We start from the raw sequence: 27,983 nt of genomic DNA, 5'->3' as shown, positions 1-27,983 counted from the left end.
AAGCATGCCAACATTTAAGTAGAGCTAAACAGGAATTTGCCTTTTAGGAAGATAGAATTTAAAAGTTTTAAACCCATAAGATTGAATGATTACAGTTTTGGTTGAATTTCCATCAACGGGGAGATTGAAATTAAAACTCCTCCAGTTCCATGATACACATTGTTTTTCTTATCCCATTTTTCGAAGAGACTTCATTTGCTAGCTCAAACAAAGATGGCAGCTGGAAGTATTAGCTCTGCTTTTACAAAACAACATACAAAGTATAAAAGGTTTTATGTCGTATGAAAATATTAAATATTGGAAAATACCATACATACATAACAGATTTAGATACAACCTGATGGAAAGGTTGACAGCAACAAGTTTAAACTCTTTTTTTTTTTACTTCAGATGACAAAAGGAAAAGCTTCAAAACAGCTTTAAGAGTTTGAAAGAACTTCTGATATAAAAAAAGATCCATTTCTTAGCAAATATATTTTTATGCAATCAGAACATTAATTGTAGGCGAATAAATCTTCTTTTAAAGCCAATGTTGACATTGTTGCTCGAGATTGTGTTTCTTCTCGAAACCCTAGAATAAACAACACGAAACATTGCTTTTAAGAATAAGTCTTTATGTATATTGTATGTGAAACAAAGGACTATTATACTACACAAATAGAAGCAGATACTGTAAGAGACAGAGACCATCTCTGAGAAGTAAGTACAGACCATGAAAATACAGATACCGGTATTATAGAACTGTAAATTATTGCTTGTTTTGCTACTTTGTTTTCTGGAATTCTACAATACAAGATACAATATTCATATTTCAACAGAAACAGTACAACAGTGACGAAGTGTATTATTGACCTTTTTAGTAGACGTTCCCCAAAAGTAAAAGAAACCTTCAAACTGAGTCCATGTCGAACTGTTGAACACAACACAATGACAGTTGCTTTTGATCGAGCAGGACTTATTGTTACACTTTTTTTATGTCATATTTTTTTCCCGTTACAACATTGCAAAGAGAAGCCGTAACAAACCGCACACTGGGACTGGCCGCAGCAACAAAAAAAACTTGGCATATGTACACAAATATACATTTTCATTTCCTCTGTGACCAAAATGCACCCAGTTTGAAACACCATGACCAGAGTAAAAAAACCTCCACAGGTGTCCCACTGCTTCCTCTTCCTCATAATCCACCTCAGCAGCTCCACCGATCTGCCGTCTGCTTCAATAACCACGACAGCTTTACTGTAGTGCCAATAAAACTGCACTCTGCCCACACGACAAATCTCAAAGAACTGTTTAACTCTCTCAGAAGATAAGATTATGTTTTTCTTGTGGACAAACACAAAAAACAAAGACATTGATTTTGTTCTGCAGTGTCATCCTGCCTCGTTTTTCAGCCTCCTACTGTGGTGCGTCTCTGCACGCTTTCCAGTAGCACACTTTCATATATATATATTTATATATATATCCAAAAAGGCCTGAAATTCTCCAAGGTTCACGCGAGCAAAAAGGAAGTGGAGTGTATCACTCACTGCAATATGCTGGTGAAAAGGCTAACCAGGTGTTCAGCTTGAGATAAAAAGAAACAACACAAAAGAAACAAGAAATTCAATGTGCTTCCCACCTTGTCTCAAGAAAGACAAGTCATGTGTCGAGGAAACGAAACACTGACGATAAAGTGCTCACATGCAGATGGACCTTTGCTAAATAAAACAGCAAAAAAGTTTGATTTCATGCTGCCCTAATGACAAACAAGGTTTAGACTCACTGCTGACACCCAAAGATCCCTGTTAGAAACATCTGTTCCTGCTGCTTCCAAAGCACAGAACGCTTTCATCAAAAGAGAAGTTGAAGCACGCTAATCTGATAAAGGACTGACGGGAGATAAAAGAAGGAAAGGAAGTAAGAAAGTTATGATTTTTTTTTTAGGGGAATTAGTTGGAGTTTGTGTCAAAAAACATAAAAAGATGACAAGGAGTTTTTTTTAAATATAAAATAACAATGCAATAAAGTCATTGCAGATGTGTTGGGGAAAAAATGTGATTTCTCTCAGATTAACAAATATACATTAGGGTGTCTTTAAGAAAAAGAATCACCGTATGTTTCTGGTGACAATGAGAGGGGAGTGAATGCTTTGGTTGATATCTCATGAGGCTACCCCAATATTCCCTTTTCTCAGCAAAATGCTTCCAGGTAAAACTACAAAATCTAAAAAGGACTACTTCCACAACTCTACACCACGCTCAGCTATTTACAGAGAGAAGCAGCGCAGTAGTAATCAGGCCCGCAGCAGTAGACGCGTGAGAGCCCCGCGATTGCTTTGGAGATATCGAGAGATACTCAGTGCAAAAAAAGCAGTAGGTTCCAGAAGAGAAAACCTGACACATAGAGAGCGGGTCTGATCGAACGACATAACCAAAACATTGAAGATATGAAATTCCACAAACGGAATCAGAGAGAAAAACAAACAAACAACCTCCCTAAAACCCTTGAAGGAAACGAGGGGGGGGGGGGGGGGTAACTGTCTTTGATCCATCAAACCCCCCAAAAAGCGACAAATGCAAATTTGCCTCCATGCCAAAGACTGAACCGTCAATCTTACAAAAACACACCAAGCTTTTTTCACCCCATAGACGTCACTTTGGAAACTCTGTGTGGGGATTTGCACTTGCGTCAGAAGCGTCACACCATTTATTTCCCTGTCATCACAAACGGCGATAAAAAAAAACAAAAAACACCTCAGCTCCTCATCTACGGAAATTAGTAAGCATGCAAAAAGTGTTGGGGTATAAAATACATAGTAAGAATACACATCAAGTAGTTTAGCAAAGAACAACACCTCTCCAAATAAAATAAAAAAGACAAAAAGCGAAAAAACGAGCGACAAGAGAAAAAAAGTCAAACAACCACCACAGCTTTGTTAGTCACAGATGGCGCTTCGTGCTGTGTGATGTTAAATAGGTTCCTTTTTCTCGATATATCTGGTAGTACTTGAGTTTCTGTACGTATTTTTTTCTTATATATTATATACATGCAGACGAGTGGGAACATCACACACTCAATCTAGACGTAAGCTGAAGAGACAAACCAGATATGAAAATGGATAAAAAAGAAAAATAACAAACCCGAATATATGCATTTTATATATATATCAAACACATATATATATAAGACACAATTAATTTTTTTAAACAATAGGAGGAAAAAAATCGAAAAGTAACTTTGTTAGCGAATAAAATGGCCGTGAAACTAAGGGAGAGGTACGGCTCGCCAGCTGACTAACCAGCAAGCTACTGAGCAGGACTAGCAATGAGAGCTGAGTGGGTGTGATAAGTGACAGGTGCCTACAGTGGGACAGGTATTCCGACCCCTCATGCTGAAAACGAGGAGGGTTGTGTGGGGTGGAGGCAAAGCGTGCCCGCCACTCCCCACGCTGTCCGCAGAATGTGATGAGTGTGTGTGTGGTTCTCATCCATCCCCTTCAGGCCGCCTCATTCCATCGCCACGCTCCCCACAAACACCGTTGTTGAGCAATGTTTGTTGGTTGTGTTTTTGCTTGTAGTTGAACTGAAATGAGGGGCAATCGACGCTCTCTGTGAGTGCAGAGACAAGAGAGAGAGGGCAGGTGTGTCGCGGAATTCAAGGGTGCGGTCAGGGGGGCCGCGCCGGTGTCATGGGGGGGGGGGGGCCTCTCTAGTTGAAGACCTTGGGCGGCCCGTCCGGACGTCTGGTCTGGACGATCTGCTGCTTTGGCCGCGCCGCCTCGTCCTCCTCTGTCTCGCTCTCGCACACGTGGACGACCACGCTGGGGGTGGACTCGGTCCCCGCGTGAAGCTCATACTTATCACCTATGTGTGGGAGGGGGGGGGGGGGGGGGGGGGGAGGGATGGAAAGAGTGAAAGGAAGAGCGAGTGTTACCAAGGAAATATTTTTAAATTAACACAGATACAGTAACTAGAGAGTAACCACTCAGTAGTTTGAATACCTTTGTTAAGTTTTTGTCCCCTTGTGACACCACATTTAAATTCACTCAACTGAAATTTGGGATGCACCAACTCATAAATATCAGTCCACTAAACACTAAGGGGAAAAAGATCCACTGACATCCATGACATTGAGATGTCAACACAAATTTTGAAAAATCTCACCAATATATAAGTAAAAGGGAAATTCATAATTCTGATCTGCACCAAAATGTAATGTCAATTTTTTTTTCTGACCCATACAGCATCCTCTCACCACGTGTGGTGGTAATGTGTGGTGTTCCAGTAATCTTACTAACTAACAGGGAGACCGACTAACAAACAAACAAACAAACAAACAAACAAACAGACGAAAACATGACCTACTTGGCTGAGGTGAAAAAAAAAAACCCTGCTATTGTATTCAAAAAACATGCTGCACCTGCTGTGTTTGAAATCATATGAATATGCATTTTAGTATTTACTTCTGAGAATTTCATTCAGAGAACTTCTACAGGTCAAACTGATCTGCTGTATCGTTTCTGTCTCGGGTGGAAAGACACGGATCCAGGAGAAAACAAAAAACAGCCTCTTCCTCAGCAGACTGCCGCCATTCGTCCAGACGCCAAACTCGGCCGCCCTGGACCGAAAACACACACCCATGGAGAGATTGTATCTCAGTTGCCATGGAGCTGAGATCAGACAGCTGGTCGGGCGAGCCGGGAGACGGGCGGTGAGCAGGCTCCTGCTGTTACCGCGGGGAGTTGATAGAGGGAGTCAGCGCGCCGTGCTGCAGATTTCATTTGAGCCCAGCAACAAAGCCATTTCCTGATGCCTTGTGATGCCATGGTGACAACAGAACCCCAAGGAGCATGGTCCAGACTGTGTTTGTGTGTGTGAGTGTGTGTGTGTGTGTGTGTGTGTGTGTGCAGAGAGTTAAATCGTGTTTTCGATGATAACAACAACAGATTAATAGTGTCCAAGTGAATACAGACTCAACAGTTCTGTTTTCCATTTCATCAGCATGAGCTGGCCCTCATTCACAGAACGGGAAGGACAATGTGGACACACTCCTTTTCCCACGTGTGGCCGGGTGACATTTCATAAAGGTTGCTGCAATCTAAAATCTCGTGGACAAAAGGCGGCCATTACTGAGCGGAGAAGCTGCCGGAGAACGAGGCAGAAGGGGAAGATGTAGAAATTCTCCAAATCTAACAGCGTCGGGCCGAGCTGCCTACACATTTAACACACTCGCTAAAACTGTAGCGGGGCATGAACTGCTGAAAGATCCATCTGTGGTGCAGAGAAAGAATTTATTTGTGGTGTCGTGTTTCTTGGAGAGATGGCAGTCCCCTACTTGTTCACTGTTTACAATAATAATAGTATATTTAAGCAGTTATCTGGCAAAAGCAGTACTAAATCTATATATTTAAGTATAACAATAACAAGATTAAACTCTTGTTTTTTGTTTTGAGTTTAAATATACAATTTTGTCTGAGTGTAAACCATCTCAAAATGAAGAAAGACGAGGACGATGCCGTTAAAGTCATAAACTCTGAACCTAGGATGAGCTGGACTGGACTCATGTGGTTCTGGATTAAGGATAAAAAAAAAAAACTCACAACTTACAAAACATTTTTCGCGTGTCGAGAAAACGATGACCTATTTTGCTGACGATTAATCAACCGCTGTTTAACAGAGGGATTTAATGAATGGTGAATTCTATTTTGCAGACCCCTACACAGACACACTAAGTGGCTTCGATGCGTATTTCCTTTCAGATGTCAGACAGGGTGCCAGGTTCGGCACCCTGGACACTGACGTATGGTGACCAGCACGGTGGAGAGGAATTATTTGGCTTCAAGCTGCTTTTCGTCTGACCAGGATCTCATGCACAGTAACACCGGAGAAGGACAATTCTATGATCAAAGCCCATTTCATTTAGAGACATTGATTTCAAAATACCCATGATTAAATGATAAAGGCGTGCTGTAGCAGAAAAAGGTAAATTAGAAGCAAGGCTGACTCACAAGCTGAAAAAAGTCAAGAAGGAATCGGGGGACAATTGGACAAGACGCTCGCCAATTCCTTTGTCCTAATTGCTTCCTACAAGCATCGTCTTCCTGTAACACCCTGCTGAGGAGCGAGAAGGGACTTCCTGTTCCTATCTGGGTCGCTGCCCTGAGATGAATCACTCACATTACCTCAGCGTTGTACCTGCTGGTGCACACGGCTGCGTATGAAATGTGCGAACATGCTGCACGAGCTGATTGAGCTGAAATTAGCGAGCACTGACCGGGTCCTAGCTTGGCCACAGCACACAGCAGGTCGTAGTTGATGCCGGGCGTGGCGTCCTCGCTCTGGCTCCAGCCCACGGGTGGCGAGGCAGGCGGTGAGATCAGGAATTGTTTGACGGGCTGGGGGGGGGCCAGGTACGACTTGTCAATGTTCTCGTCGCCGTTCTGGACCTATTGGAGAGAAGCAGACAGTTTGTAAGTGCTATAATTTGGTGATCGGGTGAATGCAGCCATGAATTCACCTGGAAGAATATTGCTTGTATTTGAACTTTCCTCTGAATGTCAGTTTCACTCATTCAATATAATGGATATAATGCCTGTGCAAAGGGACAATACCCTGGATCTCTGTTCCAGAAGATAACAGCTCTTAAAACACTAGTGCAGACCTTTGAAAATTGGCTCTGATTGGATGAGGATCTATTTTATAACTGTAATCCTGATACCTTAGAGCCAGAACAGCACATTGGGTTCGTAGTCATGGATTCTGTCTTTTAGTTTCCAATTGTACGCTCCTTCCTTTGAGGAGATTTGGGCTTTTGATAGCTGCCAATTGCCATAATTATCTGCCTGAGCTGTAAAATCTTTAATCCTCTTATATGAAAAAAGTACAGAGGTGGAATCAATTAATAGATGACTCGTGGCAATTTGACATTTACCGTCTGGGCAAACACCAGGTTCAATTGGGTTAGAACACATCCTGGTTATAAGCTTTTTTTAAGTGATTTCCAGTCACACTATTTCAAATTCTTTTTTCTTCACGCATTAAACTGCAGCCATTTAAATGCTGTTGGATCACTGGATATATGGAACCAGTTCATATTTTCATTTAAACCAAAATGACTCTTTTCACCTACAGGTTAGAAAATCCAGGCCTCCTCTATTTAGGAGCTATTTGTAGGTGTTTGTGAAGTGTATATAGAAACATCCTTTAATGAAGAATCCATGTGAGCACTTATGGGTGATGGCTTGTAACAGGAGAATTAAGGAAGCCGTCTGTTTTTGTCCTAGTTCTGTGTGAGCATGCTGGGCAGAATGATGCACAAGGCCTTAAGTGTCTTTGTGGTGCGAGTCTCAGGCCCCCCGGCTGCCCTTTCCCAGACCTCTTAGCTCACACTCACTTGGGCAAAGTAGAGTTTCAGCTTCTGGCCGTTGAATTCTGTCTCGTGCAGCTCAATGCGAGCGCGGGCGGCGACCTCCGGGGTGCCGAAGTTGATCCGGACTCTCCGGAAGCTTTTGAACATCTGGAATGTCGTCTGTTCGTCGTAGATCCTAAACAACGCCTCGAACCTCTCCTGCAGGAGACAAGGACATACAAATGTACACATGTCATTTTTTATTTATATCTTATGTGTTATGACTAAACATGTCCTCTTGCAACCCAGCCGTGCTTCCATTAATTATCCATTCACGATCAATACTTTGAGGGTCTCGAAGGGGAGCTGGAGCCAATCGGTGACATTGGGACAGAGACAACCATTCACACCCAGTGTCAATCTAAGAGTGTCCAATCAACCTCCGACTAACTTTTCAAAACACAAACATGCTCAATATGCAGTGAGAAAATAGTAAAAGCCAATAGCAGTTTTGCTTAATAAATACTTAAGAGGATTTACTTCACATTAATCTCCTAATCAAATAATCAACTGATCAACAGTAGCTCCAAGGAAAAGAAACTTTCTTCTGGTAAAATGTCCACTGGAGCAGCTTAGTTAATAATCTTCTATTAAATGATTTGTTACTGTTTATAAACATAACATTCAATTGCTTTTTTCTAAATTTCTAAGTACAATTTTTCTAAATATCCAAAAGCTTGTTAAAACCCTATGAGACAAATTGTGATTTGTGAGTTTGGGTTACACAAATCAAATTTGATTGATTGATTGAACAACAATTTTACCATCTAACAAAAGTTAAAGTCTGTGCAGCGGACGTGACTCGAACTGCTCAACAACCGATTCCTTTGCAACAGAGCTATTGAGGTGAAATTTGATTTACAGCTTCCTCTCGTTTCCTGGCAATCACCTCTCATGCTGTCCGTCTCACTCCTCCTTCTTTTTTAATCTTCACCTAATTCTCCCCGGCCCCTGATCACTGCCCTCTCTTCTCCGCACGCATCAGACTTTGTTTTTAACTGCACCCGTGTGACACATCCCCACGTTTCCTACGTGTTTCGGGCGGCCCTCTCTGTGGGCAACAAATTGGCCTCCTCAGCTGTGAACTCAATCAAGCGGCTCGGCAGGAGGGAGGATGGAAAAATGAAACAGGCCGCCGGGAGAGATGTTTTCTTAATAATCAGGTGCGCTATATTCTTCGTCTCCTTGCCGACCATCTCCCAGCGCGGCCAGGAACACATGAGTATGAAGCTGCCTTTCAAGAATCATGATGGATGATTGGCTGGAAGTGGCAGTAGAGAGGGAAGACGTGACCTGATTTGACTGCTGCAAGTTTTACAGGTTCTTTCTAAGGGTGCAGTCAAATAATGCATCGGTTATTGATCCACGCATCAATGTTAACATCAAGCGACTATAACATTACCAGACTTACACAGAATCCCTCATCCTATTATCTAAATATCATTCTTTTCATTTGATCAATAATCATTATATATATATTACATTACATTATTACATTATACATAAGCGACTTACATTTTTAGTACACTCAACATTTATGAGGGGCCACTTAGTGGTTCAGTATCTTGCCAAGGACACTTCTGCATGTAGATGGGGAAGAGTGGGGTTTGAACCGGCAACCTTCATGTTGGAGAACGCCTGCTCTACCCCCTTGGCAACACCGCCCGATATATATGTTTATGTCATTCATATATCCTGAGAGAAGTATATGCTGCCAGTTTCCTCAATGTTAAGGGGGACATATTATACCCATTTTACCACAGTTGATATGGTACCTTGGGGTCTTCATGAAATGTCTGTAACATATTTTGGTCAAAATACCACAAGGATAATTTAAAACAGCCCCTTTTTAACCTGTCTAAAACAGCCCTCCTCAGATTGACCTATTTTGAGTCAAGGTTTAGAGGTGATCCGGGGGGTCCCTTGTTAGTGCTGCCACTTAAATGACTGATGGGTAGCAGCAGCGAGCTAACGCTAGCCAGGCTACGAGCTAACCGGGCCGGTGGAGCCCGGATAGCGTTAGCTTGCTCGTCCAAGACCATGTAGCGAGACGCCCTACATGGGCATGGTGTGACTTTGACGTTTATTTCGGTCGTAATCCCATTTGACAAACTCTAGCGTATCGTTTCTGACATAGAGGAACCACAACAAATCGCGGGACTTGTTCTTTTCCAGAGTTTTTGGGATGGTAGACATGCCAGATACCCAAATTAACGTGTAGAAGCACTACAAAAGTGGAATTTTCATAATATGTAATATGTTTAAATCAGTCCCACATTGTACTTCTGCCTGACTCCTTCTATTTCTGAATACACTTTCATTTCTAGAACAGGCAGCGGGAGACAGAAACGTGAAATCCTCCCACAACACGTCCCTTGTTCGGCTGACACAGCACCTCTCGCCGGGAGAGGGAGGCTGCCTGATACCTGAAGGTACAGGCAGCACGTCGGATGTGAGACTAGTGACAGCAAAGTGATGGAAGAAACCCGGTAAACTGTAAACTCAGCACATTGCAGCGGGAGTCCTGTCAGTCCTGTGTCCTTTTGATGAATCCCTCAATGACTCCCACATGTTAACATCGGGTCTCAACACTACAGTACATTTGTGCGTTCACTTCAATACTTGGTTTGTGTTGTACTTTATGGAAAAAATGTGGATGTGCTCATGAGATATGTTAAACTATACACTAAATGTCCTTACAAAAAAAGAAGTAGAAGAATACAGCTGTGTAATGATCTAAATCACTTTTATTTGAACAAATCAAATTTTCCACTGTTTAGGAGATTAAATCCAAACAGACGGTCATATAAAATATCTTTTAAAAGCCTTGAGCATTATTCGTAAAATAATTTGTAAAACACTGCTATACACAAGATTTACAATCATTGACAGTAACTGTAATAAATTTGAATGGCACTCATACCTCCACTAGGTAATGCGGTCTCATTAAATTCAATCAAAATGCACAGAAATTCCCACACTCATAGATATCTGCTCCCTAAATATGCATTTCTTTTAAATCAAGAGCCAAGAATTATCAAATTATATTTATTATTATATTCAAAAACCAAAACATATCCTCCTTGGCCGAGGTAATACTGTGTTTTTCTCTACAGTTGAGTATTTGTGACAGAAAGCTGTGAACCGCAGGTCAGATGCCCTGTTCTGTAAGCTGTGGAAAAACACTGCAATGTAAGAATTTGCTGATAAACACCTTTACTCATGTCACTATCTTGTTCCCTCCATGCTTTATTTCCAGTTATTCTCCTCATGGAAATACATCTGGCCTTTCATCGCCAAAAGCCTCGAGGTAGCTGGCTACGATTCAGAGCTGACATCACCTTCGGGCTCCATCAGACCATTTTAAGTCCGTTTGTAGTTCACCATACAAGGTGCATTCTACAGCAGAAGCTTGGGAGAGAGGTCAAGGCACGAATGTGTAACTGTCTCCTTTTATGCAGGAGAAGACTGGTTTAACAATTAGAATACAAAATCCTCCACCAAACCAGAGGAGAGGGAAGAGTGCGAGTCACAACAATACAGGGACAGCCAAGTGTTAAGTGTGCTCATTTAAAATTAATTCTGTCATTCCCACAGAAAGCACAACCGACTGCAAAACGGCAGTTATCCAAATATATTCCTCCCTGTAATTGGGTATAAACAGTAGGAAGACCAACATGTCAAATATTTTATTCAGCAGGTCAAAGAGTCGTCCTCTGCGACACTGTTCCATGTTTTAATCCTTCTTTTGTGAGTGCCCTGTTTTTGTCTCGATATATTTTTGAGCCCCTGTCAACGCCAGAGAAACCAGGACACAGCCTGTGTCAAAACTGTTGATAAGAGGCTTTCAGGTGAGCACAACAACATGTTTCAGTGAACTGATTCGACCTGGACACGGAGCAACACTACCAGTCATTTGAAGTTGTGTTCCTGTTGTAATGTTAAGGCCAATATTCAATCTCTGTTTTGTTCTGCTTTAGCCTCCTCCTTCTCCATGTAATTTTTTAGTTCACTAGCATGCGCCCGATTTACTATCTTTCACTCTCCCTGCCCCCTTTCCCTCACTCTTCATTTCCCCTTTTGCTTGTCCCGTGCACGATCGAGACACCCCCCATTGTCTCTCACTGTCGCCAATTGGCCCATTGACAGGTCTCCACTTCCTCCCACTATCCAGAAAAGGAAGCTTATATTTCCCACATACAAACACTGAAATCATCTTTTTGACTTTTGAATTTGGCCCATGTCCCAACCACTAACATGGAGGAGGCGGAGTTATGACCTGCACTTCAGATAGATCCCACTTTCCCTGTGTCTACAGAGTAGGTTCGCTGCCAAAGACACTTTCACAACAGCAACGATTCCTCCACATTATTCAGACATAGACAGGAAGTGACGTATTAACTCCTCAGGTGATTTTTGCTTGACAACACACAGACACTCTCTAGACATCCTCGTCAGGGTCTCTCACGTGTGTGTCTTCGCTTTTTCACTGCAGGGAGATATTTGTTTTCTTTTTTGTTTCTGTTTTCTTTTTACGTCTGTTGCTTGTAGATGCGCCATCAACCCACCCCACCCCCATTTCGCCCGGGGTGAATCCAGCTGTGTTCTCACATCGTATTCTACTGGATTTCTATGGACTCTATATAAAGAGGCCAGTCATGCAAAGTACACAGGGACTGCAGAGTTCAGACATGCCTGAAAGCAGCTTATGTTGCTGCAACAAGCAACAAGCAAACAGCTCTCAGCAGTCGGGCATTGTTGCTGTGCATTGGGTGTGCATGATGACGTACAGCGTCCATGTGCACAGGACAAGTGCCCCAAGAAACTGGAGTGAAACATCGCCCCCTGTTGATGATAACAATAATGGTATTATAAGAATGATGATATAATAAGGGAATAATGCGTTACTTTGTTAATTTCCCATTAACCGAGTCAGGGGGTGTGTAGGGACACACACAGAATGGACAAATCAGCGTCTTCGACAAGATAATTCTTATCGGCCCTATAATTGCGATTAGCTTGAGTACGACAACAAAGCACTTGTTTGGCCTTTCTGCAGAGCCCACTCAATCCGGGAATTTTCCATGAGTCCGGTACCGTGACTCATGTGTCATCAAACTCCATGTGTGATAACTGTTTAGGTAATCTTTCACTCACACACAGACACACACACACACACACACACACACACACACACACACACACACACACACACTCCTATATTGATGTTTCAGCATGAGCAGAGAAGTGGGGGAAGCGCCAGGATCACGTTCCATAATAGCATGTGCTGTTTGTTTTAACCCCCGCACACACACTGCCGCTGATACACCCGCAGCTGATCGGAGAGTAACAAGTGAGCGTGCTGATCACTTATTGATGTGGTCTTTATGAGCGGACATCCTGGACGAACGAGAGGACGAGGAGGAAGGGGGGGGACGAGGAAGAGGAGAGGGGGGTTGAGTTACACACGGCTGAAAAGCGGCCTGCTCATCTGCTCTCGCGACGGTCCCTGCTGTGACCCACTCCCTTTGTTCTCTTTGTGCGTTTGTGAAACTTGTGAGGGAGCATGTGTGCAATGTGGACGACATGTTCACAAACACATTCTCACACACACACACACATGCACAGAGGGCGTGTGTGCATGGACAAATAATGTGGCCGGTAGCACCATTAGTATCCAAGCACAGCTGAAGGACGACCGTTTGACTGTCAGCAGATATAGACGGGTTTATTGGGAACACACACACACACACACACACACACACACACACTCTCTTACACAACCACACACGCACACACACAGACACAAACACAGATGCACGCACAGACACACACACACGCACACAGCTTGATCCAGCACCTGCTTCTCCTGCCTTAGCACAGAGTGAGTGAGGCTGTAGGACAACAGGGGAGAGAGGAGAGGGGAACAGCATGTCCTTGTTTTTCAATCTCAACAAGGCAGACAACATCTATTGTAGAAGCGGGACGAATAATCTACAGCTCTAAATTAACCCTCATGTTCCCGCAGCAAGTCAAAGTTTACTCACAGCTTTTGTTTTCTCAACAACAGAAATCTGAAGTGTTCAGGGCGGAGGCCGGGAAGAGGAGGAGGTGTTCAGTCGCAGCTCTCAAGTGGCCCGACAACTCGCCTTGATTGAAACGGCGAGTGCGGTCATTATTGCTGACTGCATGTATCTCCGGTTCACCTTTAAGTAACGTCCAGGCTGCAGCTCAACAGGATGAATTCCCTTCCTCTGCCGTCCCAGACTGTCGCTCTACTCTGTCCGGATGTTGCACAGCTCGGCTCGCTGGGGGCCTGTTTAACCAAATCGGCAACATGGTCCATTCGTTGACCAAAAATCCAAATAATTGTAATACTTGTGACAGCTGGTTGACATATCTGAAATAATAGGCTGTGTTTTCAGTTTTCCACAGCTTTTGACCCCAAAAATACCAAGTTTTAAATGGAGCAATTTTTTTTTCAGCTTTTTACCTTTTCCTGCAGTCACCAAACTTAACGGGAAACAAAGTAATTTCAGTAGCTCAGAAAATACCCATGGTCACAGTGTCTACATCCGGAGTAAAACAAAATGTAATTTTAAAACTAATAAAAATGTCTCTTCACTCAAGCCTTTTAGCTCCACATCACTAATAATCCCCGTCCATGTAACACACCTGAAAACATGACATCACTTGACCATCCAGGTTCATGTGCATGATGATGTAAACAGGATGCAGCTAGTCTATCTGCCAGCTGGTTACATACTTACAGCAAATGAGATGAACGAGAAACAGCAGTGGCGGAAACTAAAATGAGCAGTGCTGAGGTGCAGCTGCTACTTATACGTGTTAGCAATGTTTTGCATCATCCCCCCGCTGATGGTAGAGATGTGACTGATAACACCCAATCAGGTCGCGGATCCGGGTGACCTGTTTCCTGATTGATCCCTGAAGTTTTCAACCTGAAACGGGGCCGACAGCGTTTCTAAACTTCTCCGTTTCAGGTGCTAAAAAACTCCGGAGTAGATTGGATGGAATTTTGACCACAGCATCAGTGAGCTGGATTCAAACTCAAACATACTAGTGTGGATGTAGCCAGGATCTGAGAAGGAAATGTGACAGAAAAAAACGCGTTAATGAGCAGCTGCTAGTGAGCCGCAGGGCCTGTACATGAGAACACTACAGTGGCTGAACTGCAAATAGTATTTTTATTATCAAAGTAATAGACCGATGCTCTTTATTATAATATGAGCACAACTATACTGATCATGTGGAAATAAACCAAGAGACAAAGTAAAGACAATAAAAACTGCTATGTGTAGAGCCGCAGCCGCTCCACTGGTGGCTGCGGGGCTATCCTTTAGCAGATTGCCTCTTGGGTAATGAGGCAGTTATGTTCCTGACGGTAATGGAAAGGCTGTCATCACAGAGACAGCAGGGGCATGGCCGCGGGCACGACACAATCGAGCGACCCGGAGAGGCAGCGTGCACGGAGCCGGCGAGCGGTCCAGACGACACGGCCGTCCGACCAAAGATCAGCAGGCTTAGGGAGAAGGCGCGGGAGCTTTAGCGGGGGATGTCGACATGATCTCATCTGGAGCAAAGTCAGGGGGCAGACAAATAAACAGCATGTGAGTGACAGAGCGCTGCAGAGGCACAGGACAGGAGGGAGGAAATACAGAGCGTCTACTTCACGCCTCTTCCAGGTAATGAATCAGTCCAGTGGCGGAATTAGGTGTAACCGCGTGACACACGGCCGTGACTCGACGTTTTTTTCCTGATGTAAAGGCTGGGTTGTGTTTCTTCAGCGTGCAGGGATCATTGCTGACAAATGACGGTACACACGGTCCTATATTACAGACGCCATGCCTTTCCCATATGAGGAACGCAGCAGGAGATTGTCCGGTTCAGGCGAGATCACAAGGCCACGTGTTGCCAAAAGGAACAATAATTTCCCGCTCTGTACAATGTACAATAAATGATGACAAAATTCCCATTATGTGGTTTATCTTCACCGTTCAGTGTCTTGATATACAGGAATATGGACCGTACGTATTTTACACATCTATTTTCTAATGGCATCTGTTCAGCCAATCACAGGAAGCGATTGAGAGGTGGAGCTCATTGTCTCGTACATCCCACACCAGTGTGCCAATATGTTGTTTATAGATTTTCATTGTTTTCTTAGATATGACTCCTGTTTGATAATTTCCCCAAAACATGATCATTTTTCAAGCTGAACGTCCGAACTTCAGTGAATGTCTGAGAGCAGCTTTATAAACATGACTCGAGCTTCAGGGGCGCTGAAGCTTTCCCTTGAGGACCAGATTCTGAATAAATCCTCGGCAACTCGTGTCCGAACTGCGATGTTCCCGATAAGCTCCTACATGCTGTCGACTTTCATTGTTGTCTTTGTCGGCTCGTTGGGCAGTTTGAGGAGTTAAATTAGGCTCCCAGCCTCACACAGGACATATTCAGCTGTTTGCTCCCTGTCACTGGTGGAACTCGCTGACAAGCTCCCTCCTTCTGATTGTCCACATGACTGGAAAATGCAAAGAACAACAAACCCAATTTTAATTATAGAATAAAAGGCATTTGCAAAATGTGTCAAAAAGTTGCACATAGAGATAAAAAAAAGTTCTATATAGAGATGAAACAAGAAGTTTTACAATTCATAAACAAATTAATAATATATATCTTTTTTTTCATTTCAAGAAAAAAATAGCTAAATTTCACAGGTTTTGGCGTGTAGGTAAATATGTAGATCTTATTTTCTTAGATTAAACTGAATATCTTTGGGTTTTTTGGCCATCGTTTGTGCAAAACACACATTTTTAAAACTTCATCAGAAAATCTGTTGGTGAAGTAAAGAAAGATTAAGTGATTAACCCAGAAAATGACCAGGAGATTAATGAGAATCACCACTGGTCTCAGTTCTGATGAAATATCTACAAACACTGCATCTGAAACATTTCAACTCACTGACGGAACCACAATTCTCTATTTTGATCTGGTTTCTGATTCCTGTACCGTGTTTGTTTCAGACAACAAAATCCACGCTGGTAATCCACAATCTAGTTCAGTTCTAAGTTGAACGACACTATTTGGTATTCAGGAACAAAATGAAAAGATTAACCGAACCTAATTGGGATGTTAAAACAGGTTATTCAGTGTTTTTTTTGTTGTAGTTTTTTTTCCTCTGCTGAATCACTCATCTGTCTATTTGACACGTGCTTGGCTTTAGCACAGTCTAATCCAAACCCTCGTGCTCGAATGGGATTTGGGTGAAAACCAACAATCTGGGCCACGGAGCCTCGGGGTGAGTCAGGGACAGTTTTACACTAAAAATAGACCATTGTTGGAATAATTAAGAAAATTCATTTATTTTATTGTGTGTAACTACTGTTCCTCCCTGAAGGGTCAAACTGGATGCAGTCTAATGAGTTGAAACGCGTCGGGCAGATTGTGGCGATAACAGATGAGAACCGGGTGAGAGATACCTTCATGCACTGTCTGTTCCAGCACACTTTTTGCTTATCACATTCCATATTGTTTCCATTACTGCTCCATAAACCAGAGCCAACTTTCCTGAGCTGTAACGGACATTACTTGTGACATGAAAAACGTAATGTCTTTAAAACACGGCAGACCTTTTTTTAAGCTGCTAAACGTTACCAAGAACAATGTCTGAAGTCAAGAATATCTCCAAATATGAAGATGTTTCCATTACGTCGTTCAGGTTTTCAGCCTCGTTTTACACAAACACACATCACGGTGGTTATAGCCTCTGCTGCTGAAGCTTCATAGCACTTTAACTAAGATTGTTATATTCAGGTTTCAGTCAGAGCTGTGACTGAGCAAAGTACTGGACCTAGACGGGTACTAGGGCTGTGCAATATGAGCAAATAAACATACCATGTGGCCAAAAGAAAAACGTGTATCATTTAATACCATGCCCTTATTTTGTTGTGCCATACCTCCCACTATTTACAGCAGTACCTTGGGACAGGACTCTGCATTCTTCCCCACGTGATGGATGCAGGCAGGAAACTAACATTGAAGCCAACACAAACAATTACGGAGGACAGTGAAATGTGACGCGGGACGTGGTCATTCCAAACAGAAGAAGAACTCCGACCAGCCAAGAAGAAACTACACAATGAGCAGGCACCTTGAGGATTGAGTGACATGGACCTGAAAACTGTCTTCATAATTATAAGCTGGAGATCGGTCACCACAACAGACTCAAACCCAAACTGACCTCTATTGCCACCGATTCAGGAGACATGCCAAATAGCATGGAGAGAGACTAAGGACGAGAGCCACCAGAGAACAGTTGAGTGCTCAAAACAAGTCCCAGACTCAAAGCGTGCAAGAAGCGTTTGCCCCCGGTGCACCATATGGTAAAGAATTACAAAGATGCAAGAAAATAGCAGCTGCTGCTAAGACAAGGCACTAGTCAACAGGGTCAAGCTAATGAAACTAACTAATGACATGAATCGTTGTTCCTTGCATTGACCTTCATTGTTATCTTAGTCCTACCAGACCAAGAACACGTTATCCTGCTTAAAACCAAAACAAAAGAAAACAGAGATGAAAACATAATCTGCTTAGCAAGATATTCAGGACAGGAAGCAGGAATGTTTTATATATTAGATAAACATATTATACACGTTTTATAACATCAACTAGTGACAAGTTCCCAACAACTATCTCCCATCTTGAATTTCAGCTCAAATGAACCACCCAAGGTTTTAAATTGCCACAAGTTGGTATTATAATGTATCTTAATCGGCAATGAGTTAATACAACAATCATTTGGACGGGTGTAATCACACAGGCCTGACACTATGGCTGCAAGTTCAGCAGCAGGAAAGACTCCAACCTGCAGTTAACTTGCTCCCTTGGATGAGGGGATGTGTGGCCACAAGAAAAACAGAGACTAGACATTACTGGATACACTCTGAGGTTGTGTGTATGCCTGTTTGTGTGTGTGTGTGTGTATGTGTGTGTGTGTGTGTGTGTGTGTGTGTGGTGACCCAACACTGACACATATGCAATCACAGCCTCTGTCGAAGCAGCAGTTACTGTCAGCGTAGCAGCAAATCCTCCGTGTTGCAAAACAACAAAAACAACTCATGATTAAATAGCTGTGTTTGCACTGTGCGGGCTGCATGGGCCCCGGCGGGGGACGGACGTGTATGGGGCGTAGTGTTATTACAGAGGGATCGATACCTGGAGCGGGGAGCGGTATTGACGGTGGCCGGCTGCACCGCTGCCGCTGCCTCTGGGACAGCGAGTCCACAGCAAGGGAGACTGAAATCTGTTTACAGTATGTGAGGACACATTAATCCCATTACCACCAATGTGGTCATTACGCTTTTTATTGAGGCAGAAGCTTTTCCTCGTCAGCAGCACTTAAGGCCGGTTCGAACTATCACACTCTCACACACACACACAGATTCACACACAGAAACACACACACACACACACACACACACACACACACCCACACACACACACACTCCTGACAAGCAAGTATGTCCACACAAGCTGCTAATCCAAAGAGGTCCACATTACATAAGGCAGCTGAGAGATGCTACACAAGCAGCTCTCACTTCATGCCACTGCAGCATATGGACAGATGAACTCTTATTCTTTACGCTCCATCATCCTGCCTCCTCCTTCGCTGCTTCACCTTGGTAATGATGCAGCAGAAAGCTCAGGTATTATGATAATGAAGTAGAGCAGATGCTAAAGTACGCCTGCACAGCTTTGCAAATGTGACGCATGTCGTCCTTCAGTATTGAAACATGAACGGTTGTGTTAGAAAGTAGCCGGGTACGTTAACTTAGTTCTGAAGTAAAATATTTGAGTAATACTATTACTATGCACTTCTTATCTTCTACATTTTGGAAAAGAACATTCTAGCATGTATCCTACTACACCACATATATTTCAAACCTTTCATTACCTTTCAGACTCAGAGTAAATATTCAGATTAAACTAAATATATTTAACAAACAGATGATGATAAAAAATTACACTGTATATCAAAGTACCATGCACTATAATGTAGGATTGGTGAATATAACAATATCAATAATAATGGTAATATAAATTGTCTCAATAGCAATGTAATAAAGGTTCAATATAACTTGATATAATGTTATACTCTGCCCCTAAAGAAGAGTTAAAAACCACAACCTTTTCCCAGGAGCAAAAATCTGTCTTTAAACTTAAAATAAATATGAATGTGACATCTATAGTGAATAGTTATCAACCGAGTCCTACTATACTCAAAAGTAAAGAATTGCATATTGATGAGGATACTTGATTACTGCATTAATGCAAAAACAAATTATACAGCAATATCATTTTATTCTGTAGTTGGACATCCTGCATTATAAATCAGTACTTTTGTGGGTTAAGTCAAATTCTTCTACTTGTAACAGAGTAATTTTACTATCTGTGACACATGAGATTTACAAATGTGTAAAAGCTGAAAATCTAGTTGAAACCAGTGGCAAAGATAAATGGATTATTCAACGATCAAATTGTCGCTTATTTTCTGTATATAGAGAAATATTAATATATAAATGTGACCTACATAGATAATATATAGGCAGTACATATAATTGTATGAGCACTATAGCAGCTCTCAGGAAAGGCTTTGTTCAAAACATTAATAAAGTTCACCTTTAGCTGCAGACACACTGTCTATCTTTAGGTAATAGGTTAGACGTTGCTATTTTAAGGAGCACCTTGTCTTTCCAGAGTCGTTTGTGTTGGGCTGGAAATCCCATTGGAAATTCTGACCTCAAAATAATATCACAGCCACAAAGGTCAATCATTGTGTGACACAGTTTCTCAGTCTTTTTCATTGTGGGCCTCTACATTCCACTCCGAGGCCTTTTTCTTTGCGTCTAATCTTATCGCATCATACTTTTGGCGTGTCCACCACATGGTAACCGGACACCGCGCCCAGGAGACGGTCCTTTTGTTCTACGTCACCCTAACGGACACAGCGTTAACCTTTAGCTGACACCTGAGCCGCCGCCCTCCTCTAGGGTTTCAGGCCAATGTGAGCTGCCCATCTCCACCTGCCTATAGTGCCCGGGCTGGGGGAGCAGGCACACCTGAGCCCACTGCTCCGGCCCAGGATCGCTCAACCCTGCCAAGGTGCAGATCTGGTTTCCAACCAGCACAGAACATGATACAGTCACTCCATCCTGTCTGTCCGGCCTCTGCTCCTCTGCCTCTCGCCTTCACACCAACAACTGATCGGAGTGCAGTGCAGAAGCGTTAAAAAAAGTCTGGGTTCACATTAATGTAAAGATCAGATTTTGAATTTGATGAGCATGAAGCTGTGTCCTTTCTCCAAAGAAGAGAAGCAACGAACAGTTGTTTCGAAACCTCACTTTGCAGAATAGATGCTCAAAATAACCATCACAAAACAAAGGGAATGACAACTTGTTATGTAAGGTCGTATATCAAAAAAAAATACTGTGGGAAAGAATGAAAGCATCATCGACGTCAGCAAATCAGACCAGATTAGCTCCACAAATAGCAGATAACTCATCAAGGTCTGCTGCTTCCTCAAAACATGTGTAGTTTCTGTTGTGATAAAGCCTGAGAACAGACACATGATACGAGCGGGAGATAAGCAGGCAGAGAGGAGGACAGACCCCAGGTGGATGGAAACTTCTGCAGGCGCCCTCAGCGAGGAGCGGTCTGTGTGTTTGCTGACTGAGGTGTTCATTGGTCCGCTGACTCACTGTTGGGGTTGGAGTGTGCGACTATTGTGTGTGTGTGTGTGTGTCGGTGTGTTACTATGCTCGTCTGTGTGTGGGAGGGCAGGATTGAGCTGATTGTAGTCTGTCCTTCATGGCTTGTAATGATGCCTCTGATTTTGAAAGTGGTAAAAAATCCATAATGACCTTATATTAATGTCAAAGTTTTCACGCCAAATCTTCACAAAGTAGATCAGTGTTTCCCCCACGTTCACACAGCAGCGGCGCGCCGCCGCTGCTGAATTTTCTCCGCCGCTGCAATAAAAATCCTCCTCCTAATTTTTTTTTTTTTTTACGTAGCTCCTTTTAGAAAATATACAGCGCGTAACGTCAATTGCGCAGCACGCAGCACATCGTCACGTAACCAACATCAAAGAAGAGGCTACCCTACACGGATGCAAAGTTAGGCCAATGTATGCTTCTCCGTTTTGACGGACACGGACAGAGAGGACCGCCTTCTCCAACGTGGAACGCCCTCTCCGTGCCTCTCCGCGGCTCCGCGGCTCTCATTTTTCTAACTACACGTCGAAATGGCGGAGAGCCCACGGATAGCCCTTGGCTGTGATTGGTCCGCTAACGCCAGCATTTCGGAATGGAAACTTCCTGTTCCATTCCCTACATCACAATTAACCAAAATCACAACTACGACTATGATTAATGTGACAAGTGTGTTAAGCCAGCGGCGTTGTCCGGCTGACGGTGGCTGGTTAGAGCACTTACGGCATGTGTGTACGGTCACATACTGTTATAACGAACTTTCATAACGAGGCTAGCGGGCTAACCACCATGCTAACTGCGGTGGGAACAGCGCAAAAACCCGCTGACTTTAATCCCACGGCTCATGACACTGTTTCTCAAACACCGTCAGGTTAGAAGCAAACACTTTAGATCGATACTAACTAACGGTAGTAGTTAGTATCGGGTGTCCCTGCTGACTGTGTTTGGAAGCTGGGGGGAAGCTAGCTGCCTCCGTGTAGCTTCAAGCTGTTGCAGCTGTTGAATTAGCAACGCAGTTCGGAAACAAGACCGGGGAACCGCTGCGTTAAGACACGATAACATAAGCATTATGACCCGCTGGGTGTCACTTTATTCAGCAAAAACTGTCGCGTCATCAACATCCTTTTTCTGTTAGCTGCCATCGTTCACTGTGTGTGAGGAGCCGGGAGGACGTAAATAAACCAGCGTGGACTTCTTCTATATACCTCATGAGGTAGGCTTCTCTAAGCTCGACTTCAGTTGCGCCATCTACTGTTCTGGCGGTGAATTGTTTTCACAACAAAAAGGCTCGTAGAACTATAAATCAAAAAGGGTCCGTCCGCTCCGTCCGTGTGTGTGTGTGGGTGTTGTCGCTCTTTTTGGGATCACTCATAGCCTTTACAGGAGCTTATATCCAGTCAGGAATTTATAGCCTAGGTATTTTCGGGAACTTTGAAAAATGAATCCATACTGTTAGATCCGATGTTGTTCTTTATTGCCATATAAAACACGTTTTCATCGCGTATTTTAGTTAGGGATTTATGCTAATCGCCTGTAAGCATGTGGTCATTAGCATAAATGCAGGGAAAAAACCTAAGGACTTCTTAAAAGATCATGAATAGTTTCTATTATGTATAACTTATATTTATTTTATAATTTTCTCATCACTTTTTGACGCCCAAGACTAAGAAGAAGTGTTTTAAGCAATAACAAGCTTAATCAATTTTCCTAACCCACCACCAAATTCCCCTACAGAAGAGCACTGGAGCTCTTCTTTAAAAAGCCAAGGAGAATTAAATGCTCGCAGGCTGGATGTAGCCTTTGTGGATGAGCAAAAACTACACAGTTCTCCGTCTGTTGTCCTCTTTTGTTGTCTTCTGCTGTTGCCATAAATCGTCAACTTGATCTGCATGTTAGGCAAGTTTGTTCGATAAAAGTACAAATTATTTAATTAAATAAATGTAAAAGGTGACACGTTTGAATTGATTTTGTCATCTGTCTTTATCAGATACACTGATAAGGAAGGGCAGCTGTTTAGCCAGTTCTTGGACCTGATTATATTTGCGTTGTGGCATTTTTTGTTTAAATATTACTATACAAAAATATAAAAATCTGTAAATGAAGACACAAAAGGCAAAGTTACAACACCAATAATCCCATCTACAGTAATACACAGGACAGTTTGAATAGGATTTAAGTGCATATTCTCCTCTCAAAGTGCATCAGATTCATGCATTCCAATGTAAAGGGTACAAAAAATGTTCATGCCCCCGGACCCCCCTAGAGGGCTCGGGGACCACACCACCGCTGCTGAAAAAAATCCTGCGGGAAACACTGTAGATGCTTTGTAAAATCCTATTTATTCTGAGACCAGCATCGGAAATGCCTCCAGTACTGACGTATTGTCAATATCGGGTCGGGCATCAGAGAGTATACAAATCTTTTATGCCGATACGATGCAACGTCTTTATGTATAGTAGTTTCACCCTGGTAAAAACTGAACTTTTTCTTTTCACATAAATCCCTCCCTCGTTGTTCCAAAACAGCAGTTTTAGGATCATTGGAGAGGAAACATCTCATGTCCCTGGGTCGGTTGGTTTCCCTGTGCCCCTGCTTTACTGGGAGAGATTCAGCGAAAGTATCTCTGTTGTGTTTCTTTTATTTATTTATTGATTTATTGATTTGAAATGTCTTTCATGGCATGACTGTCAAGCAAGATAATAAAAGAAGATTTATGACATTTGGTCTCAGTATGTAGGGTTAAACCTGAGCAAGGCCACACAACAATGATACCAATGATCACTTCCATTCAGGGTTAGTAGCATAGAGCTGTTAAAATATGTGGGAAGAGAAAAATGGTATTCTAACATCTGTAGTTAAAATGACAGACTGAAGCCAGGGAGGCACTTATCAAGAGAAGGAGCAGGTTAACAGGATGATGATTAATTATTCATACATTACTCTATTTAAAGGTGCAAATAATGCAAATGAACATATAAATTAGATGTAAATGCCGGCGTGGACTCCAGCCTGTGAGGTTAACTGTGATGCTTTGCCTCAAGCGCTGCTCGGTAATACGTTCACCTGCCAATGTGCTGTGACCTTCACCGTGTGTCCTGTGATGTAATCTGCTGATGCCAGTAGATTTTCCAGGTAGTGGCAGTGTTGTGATGAATATGCACGTACTACAGCGTCAACCGACATCTCGGGCTTCGGCCAAACCTCACGACCACAAAAGTAGCTTTTGTTTTTGGATCACTTTGGAATAAAAAAAGAATTTCATTATTACGACAACAATCTGCCCCGTCCACAGCCTCTGTGTTTGGCTCATTAATGATGTAACCAGTGGGGACTGAGCCAAGGCGTGGGCCGGCCATCTCAACCGTGTCAAAACAATGCCTCCGAAACTTCACCAAGCCTCTCCTCTAAATAAAAGAAACTCACATTTTTGCCTATTTTCTTCATGCAGCCCATTCGAAACACCACTGCCACATCCCAATCTCTCTGTGAAATGTCTATTAATAGCAGCAATCCACATATTAGTTCAGTGCTTTGCAGCAAAACAGGAGTGGGATTATTGTTCCTCGTCTTCAGATCTGGGGATATTAATAAAAACAGGAGACTCAGACGAGCTCAGATCTTGATGAATGATAATAAAAAAGCAGGTGGACGGGGAGGTGAGCTCAATCCAGAGGCTGCTCCCCCACAATGCCTTGCTTTTATCTGCCTCTCTTCTTCTTCTCCCCCAGTGCTCGCCGTCGCTTTCAGGGAACCACAAACCAGGATGACTGGTGTTCCTTTGTGCTATTCAAAAGTCACCTTCCCCGTCGCTTCTTTTAATTTTGGAACCCCTTTTCTTTGGGAGAGCGTAGGAGCCGGGGACAGATAAGAGCTCCTCGACAGGAGGCTCAGGTGAAGACTGATCAGGCTGTCCTGCCCGTGGCTTTGTCAAGTCTGTCTGGAGAGGGCAGCTAATCCAACAGCCTCAGCCAGGTTCCATTAACAAAAGTTGTTCACTTTGAATTCAATGACATCTAAGAAAACATGAAAGCACTAGCACATGTCCCGGGTGGTCAATGAAAAGACGGTCACAACATGTCAATATCAGGATAATTATTCTGCAGAAACCCAGCATGATCAACGTGGCTCTCAACTCAATTAGAAAACCGCCATCCTATAATTACAGGACAACTGCAGGGTGACACATTAGCGTCTTTCACCTTGGCTGATCTGCAATGGCGAGAAACTGTACTGAGAGGAGCAGCTGCCTGGCTCACTGGAGGTAGGCACATCCCAGGGTGGATCAGAGGCTTAAATACACTGATTGTGTGTTCGCATGTGGATGATATATTTCAGTAACAATGCAGTTCTTGAATTGCTAAATCCCACCATCCAGGAAAAAAGATAGATACACACACACACACACACACACACATATTCCCCCGGGCAGCTTGACTAAGGTTTGTGCAAACATGAAGTTGCTAAAAAAATGATCACGTAAGGCTGACCCAAGTGGCCGTGGGGACGATGGGGACAGGGTTGGGTGGGAAAAACCTGCAACTGCTTCTTTTGCTTTCAAGAGAAAGCAGAATTCAGCCTTTGTCCAATCTCAAAGCCTCTGGGGGCCACAGCCAATATTTTGATACTTCTGATCCAAACAGCGGATAAGGGGGCCAAGATTCCATCCTCCGTTCCCCGCACACTAGCAACGGCAGACCCAAGAAGTGGAGTGATGCTTTTTGTGGGCATTTTAGATCCGGATGATATTTTGGCTGATCTCTTTTAACAGCAATCAGCATATGAATACAAAAGTAGATATGCATTTTCGGTCGATGTGTTGCGCCTCTCTTGCTCTCCACGTGGCGTGTTTACCTGCGGCCAACCAGAGCTTGCTCCTATGTGATTGGTCAAACTGGAAAAGGAAACCTGGAATCCAGAATGTGGACATTAGCTTTCATTCCACATGAGCACAGCCATGCCGAAGATCAAGTGTCACGGATGAAGAGGAGTACCGCCATCTGTACACTGACTGCACCTGATGTGCGTTTATACAAATGCACAAACTGTTCCGGCCTCCTGAGCTGCACTCTCGCCCAGTTTAGTGCAGCTCCAGTGTCTCTCTGGTGATGAGTCGAATCAGACGAGCAGCCAGCAGGTGAGGGAACGTATTCTGACATGGAATTTCCAAAGGGTTTAGAGGGGGAGCGGAGCGCTGGCAGACCATCTGTGTGGCCTTTTAAGCCCCAAAACTGGCACGTTCCGGTGCCAAAGGTGGGATCCCGCGGCTCACTTTGAATGGATACAAAGTGCAGCTGCTTCCCTGCACTGTGACTGATAGGCAGCAAATCAAGTGCCCGTACCTGTCCTCCGGACAAATTGATAAAATATCACCGTAGGGAGAGTTAAGGCGGAGTTTGTGATGACCTAAACGTACCAAAAGTCAATATCAAAGAGGGCGAAGACATTAGATACGGAAAAAAGGACAGAACTTTGCACGTCTTCTGAAATCTTACGGATACGAACTCAACAGACTAAACCGAGCAGTACCACAGGAAATCTTGGAGGGGCAGTGTAGCCAATAGTTCAAGCCAGTGGGCTAGGCCTCGACTCTGGCGTGTCTTTCTTCCCTCGTCCAACGTCGCCATGTTTATTATTGTCGGAAGCTTTGGAGTCTGCTCTGCCCTCTAGTGGGTGTGGCTAAGTGTTTTTTCGCGTAATGGCAACCTTTAAAAATCACAATAGTTAGTTACTCTCACACTGCTTCATAGCAAAACCCCAGAGCCCTAGTTTGTTTCTGAGCATGAATTAGATTGAGTAATTTGCCCTGCCTTGTCTCTTCTTCTCATCTTATCTAATGTTCAAGGTTTGGACAGGATGAGGGGAGAGCAGAGGACGGAGGGGAGGCTCTGACCAACACTGCGGCTAAACACTGCCCTGCTTCTCTTTTGCCCAGCATGTGCCTTGAATGGACAATTCACCCCATCACACCCTCATCCCCATCCAACCTGCGCGTCATTTCCAAGACCTCGCGATATAAAGAACAACTGACATAGTGATACAACAATTGGTGCATTAAGCGCATTCCACGTGGGTATATATGACTGTGTGTGTGTGTGTGTGTGTGTGTGTGTGCGTGTTTGTGCCCCATTCTCGTATTGTGTAGTCATTTCTAAAATGCATCCAACGTCAATCATTGTCACTGCACTCACGTGCAATTCGCGGCTACCATTGATAAAAATCCTCTCCCCAGAGAGAGAGAGAGAGAGAGAGAGAGAGAGAAAGCTGCATTTCACGTCACCAGGACATATGCACATGTACAAGGCAGCATGCGGAGAGTCCTGAGCCTAAAACCGCTGCACAACGGGCGCGCACAATCCACGTGCGTAAAACCGTACCTGCATTTTGTCCGATGTAAACACCTCGATGTCCACGTCGCAGGCGATGATGGTCACCATCTCCAGTTTCATATTTATCGATGGCATTCCCTTTCGTGGTTGAAGGAGGAGAGGAAAACGAGTAAAAAGTCGTTCTCTCCCTCGGAAAGAAAGAAAGAGTGAGAGAGCGTCTCTGTTCTTGCTGAAGGAACTGGAGGTAAAGTCCGGAGCTGAGCTGTGGTTGTTAAACTCAGCGGTGAGAGTTCGCTGCTGGACTCCTCTCTGCACTGACGCGCTGCTCACAGTGATGCTGCAGCACCAACTCGCTCTCTCTCGCTCTCTCTCTCTCTCCCTCACCCATCCTCCCTCTCCCTCCCTCCCTCCACCGGCTCCACATTGACGTCATCACCATCCCCACGTTCGTCGGTTTTTACGCCACTACAGCGGTTGA

General features: G+C 43.5%; 1 protein-coding gene across 1 annotated transcript; it reads right to left on the bottom strand.

Moving 5' to 3' along the window:
• Positions 1-597: 597 nt before the first annotated feature.
• Positions 598-27,818, bottom strand: LOC133962455 (calcipressin-3-like). Its single transcript, XM_062398065.1, has 4 exons — positions 27,554-27,818; positions 7,375-7,548; positions 6,256-6,427; positions 598-3,845 (listed from the first exon to the last, which is right to left on the bottom strand). Exons 1-4 carry the CDS (start codon positions 27,638-27,640, stop codon positions 3,691-3,693), a joined length of 588 nt encoding a protein of 195 aa, XP_062254049.1. The 5' UTR covers positions 27,641-27,818; the 3' UTR covers positions 598-3,690.
• Between the last annotated feature and the right edge of the window lie 165 nt (positions 27,819-27,983).

The sequence above is a fragment of the Platichthys flesus genome, chromosome 10, assembly GCF_949316205.1.
Source record: "Platichthys flesus chromosome 10, fPlaFle2.1, whole genome shotgun sequence".
Classification (NCBI taxonomy): Eukaryota; Metazoa; Chordata; class Actinopteri; order Pleuronectiformes; family Pleuronectidae; genus Platichthys; species Platichthys flesus.
This window is presented reverse-complemented; position numbering and strand designations above follow the sequence as displayed.

Bases quoted from the DNA above. Each gene is read 5' to 3' on its own strand.
- LOC133962455 (XM_062398065.1), bottom strand. From the start codon at position 27,640: ATGCCATCGATAAATATGAAACTGGAGATGGTGACCATCATCGCCTGC. The intron at 6,428-7,374 runs GTGAGTGTGAGC...TCTCTCCAATAG, and splicing joins TGAAACTCTACTTTGCCCAA to GTCCAGAACGGCGACGAGAA. The intron at 3,846-6,255 runs GTCAGTGCTCGC...TCCCACACATAG, and splicing joins TGTGGCCAAGCTAGGACCCG to GTGATAAGTATGAGCTTCAC.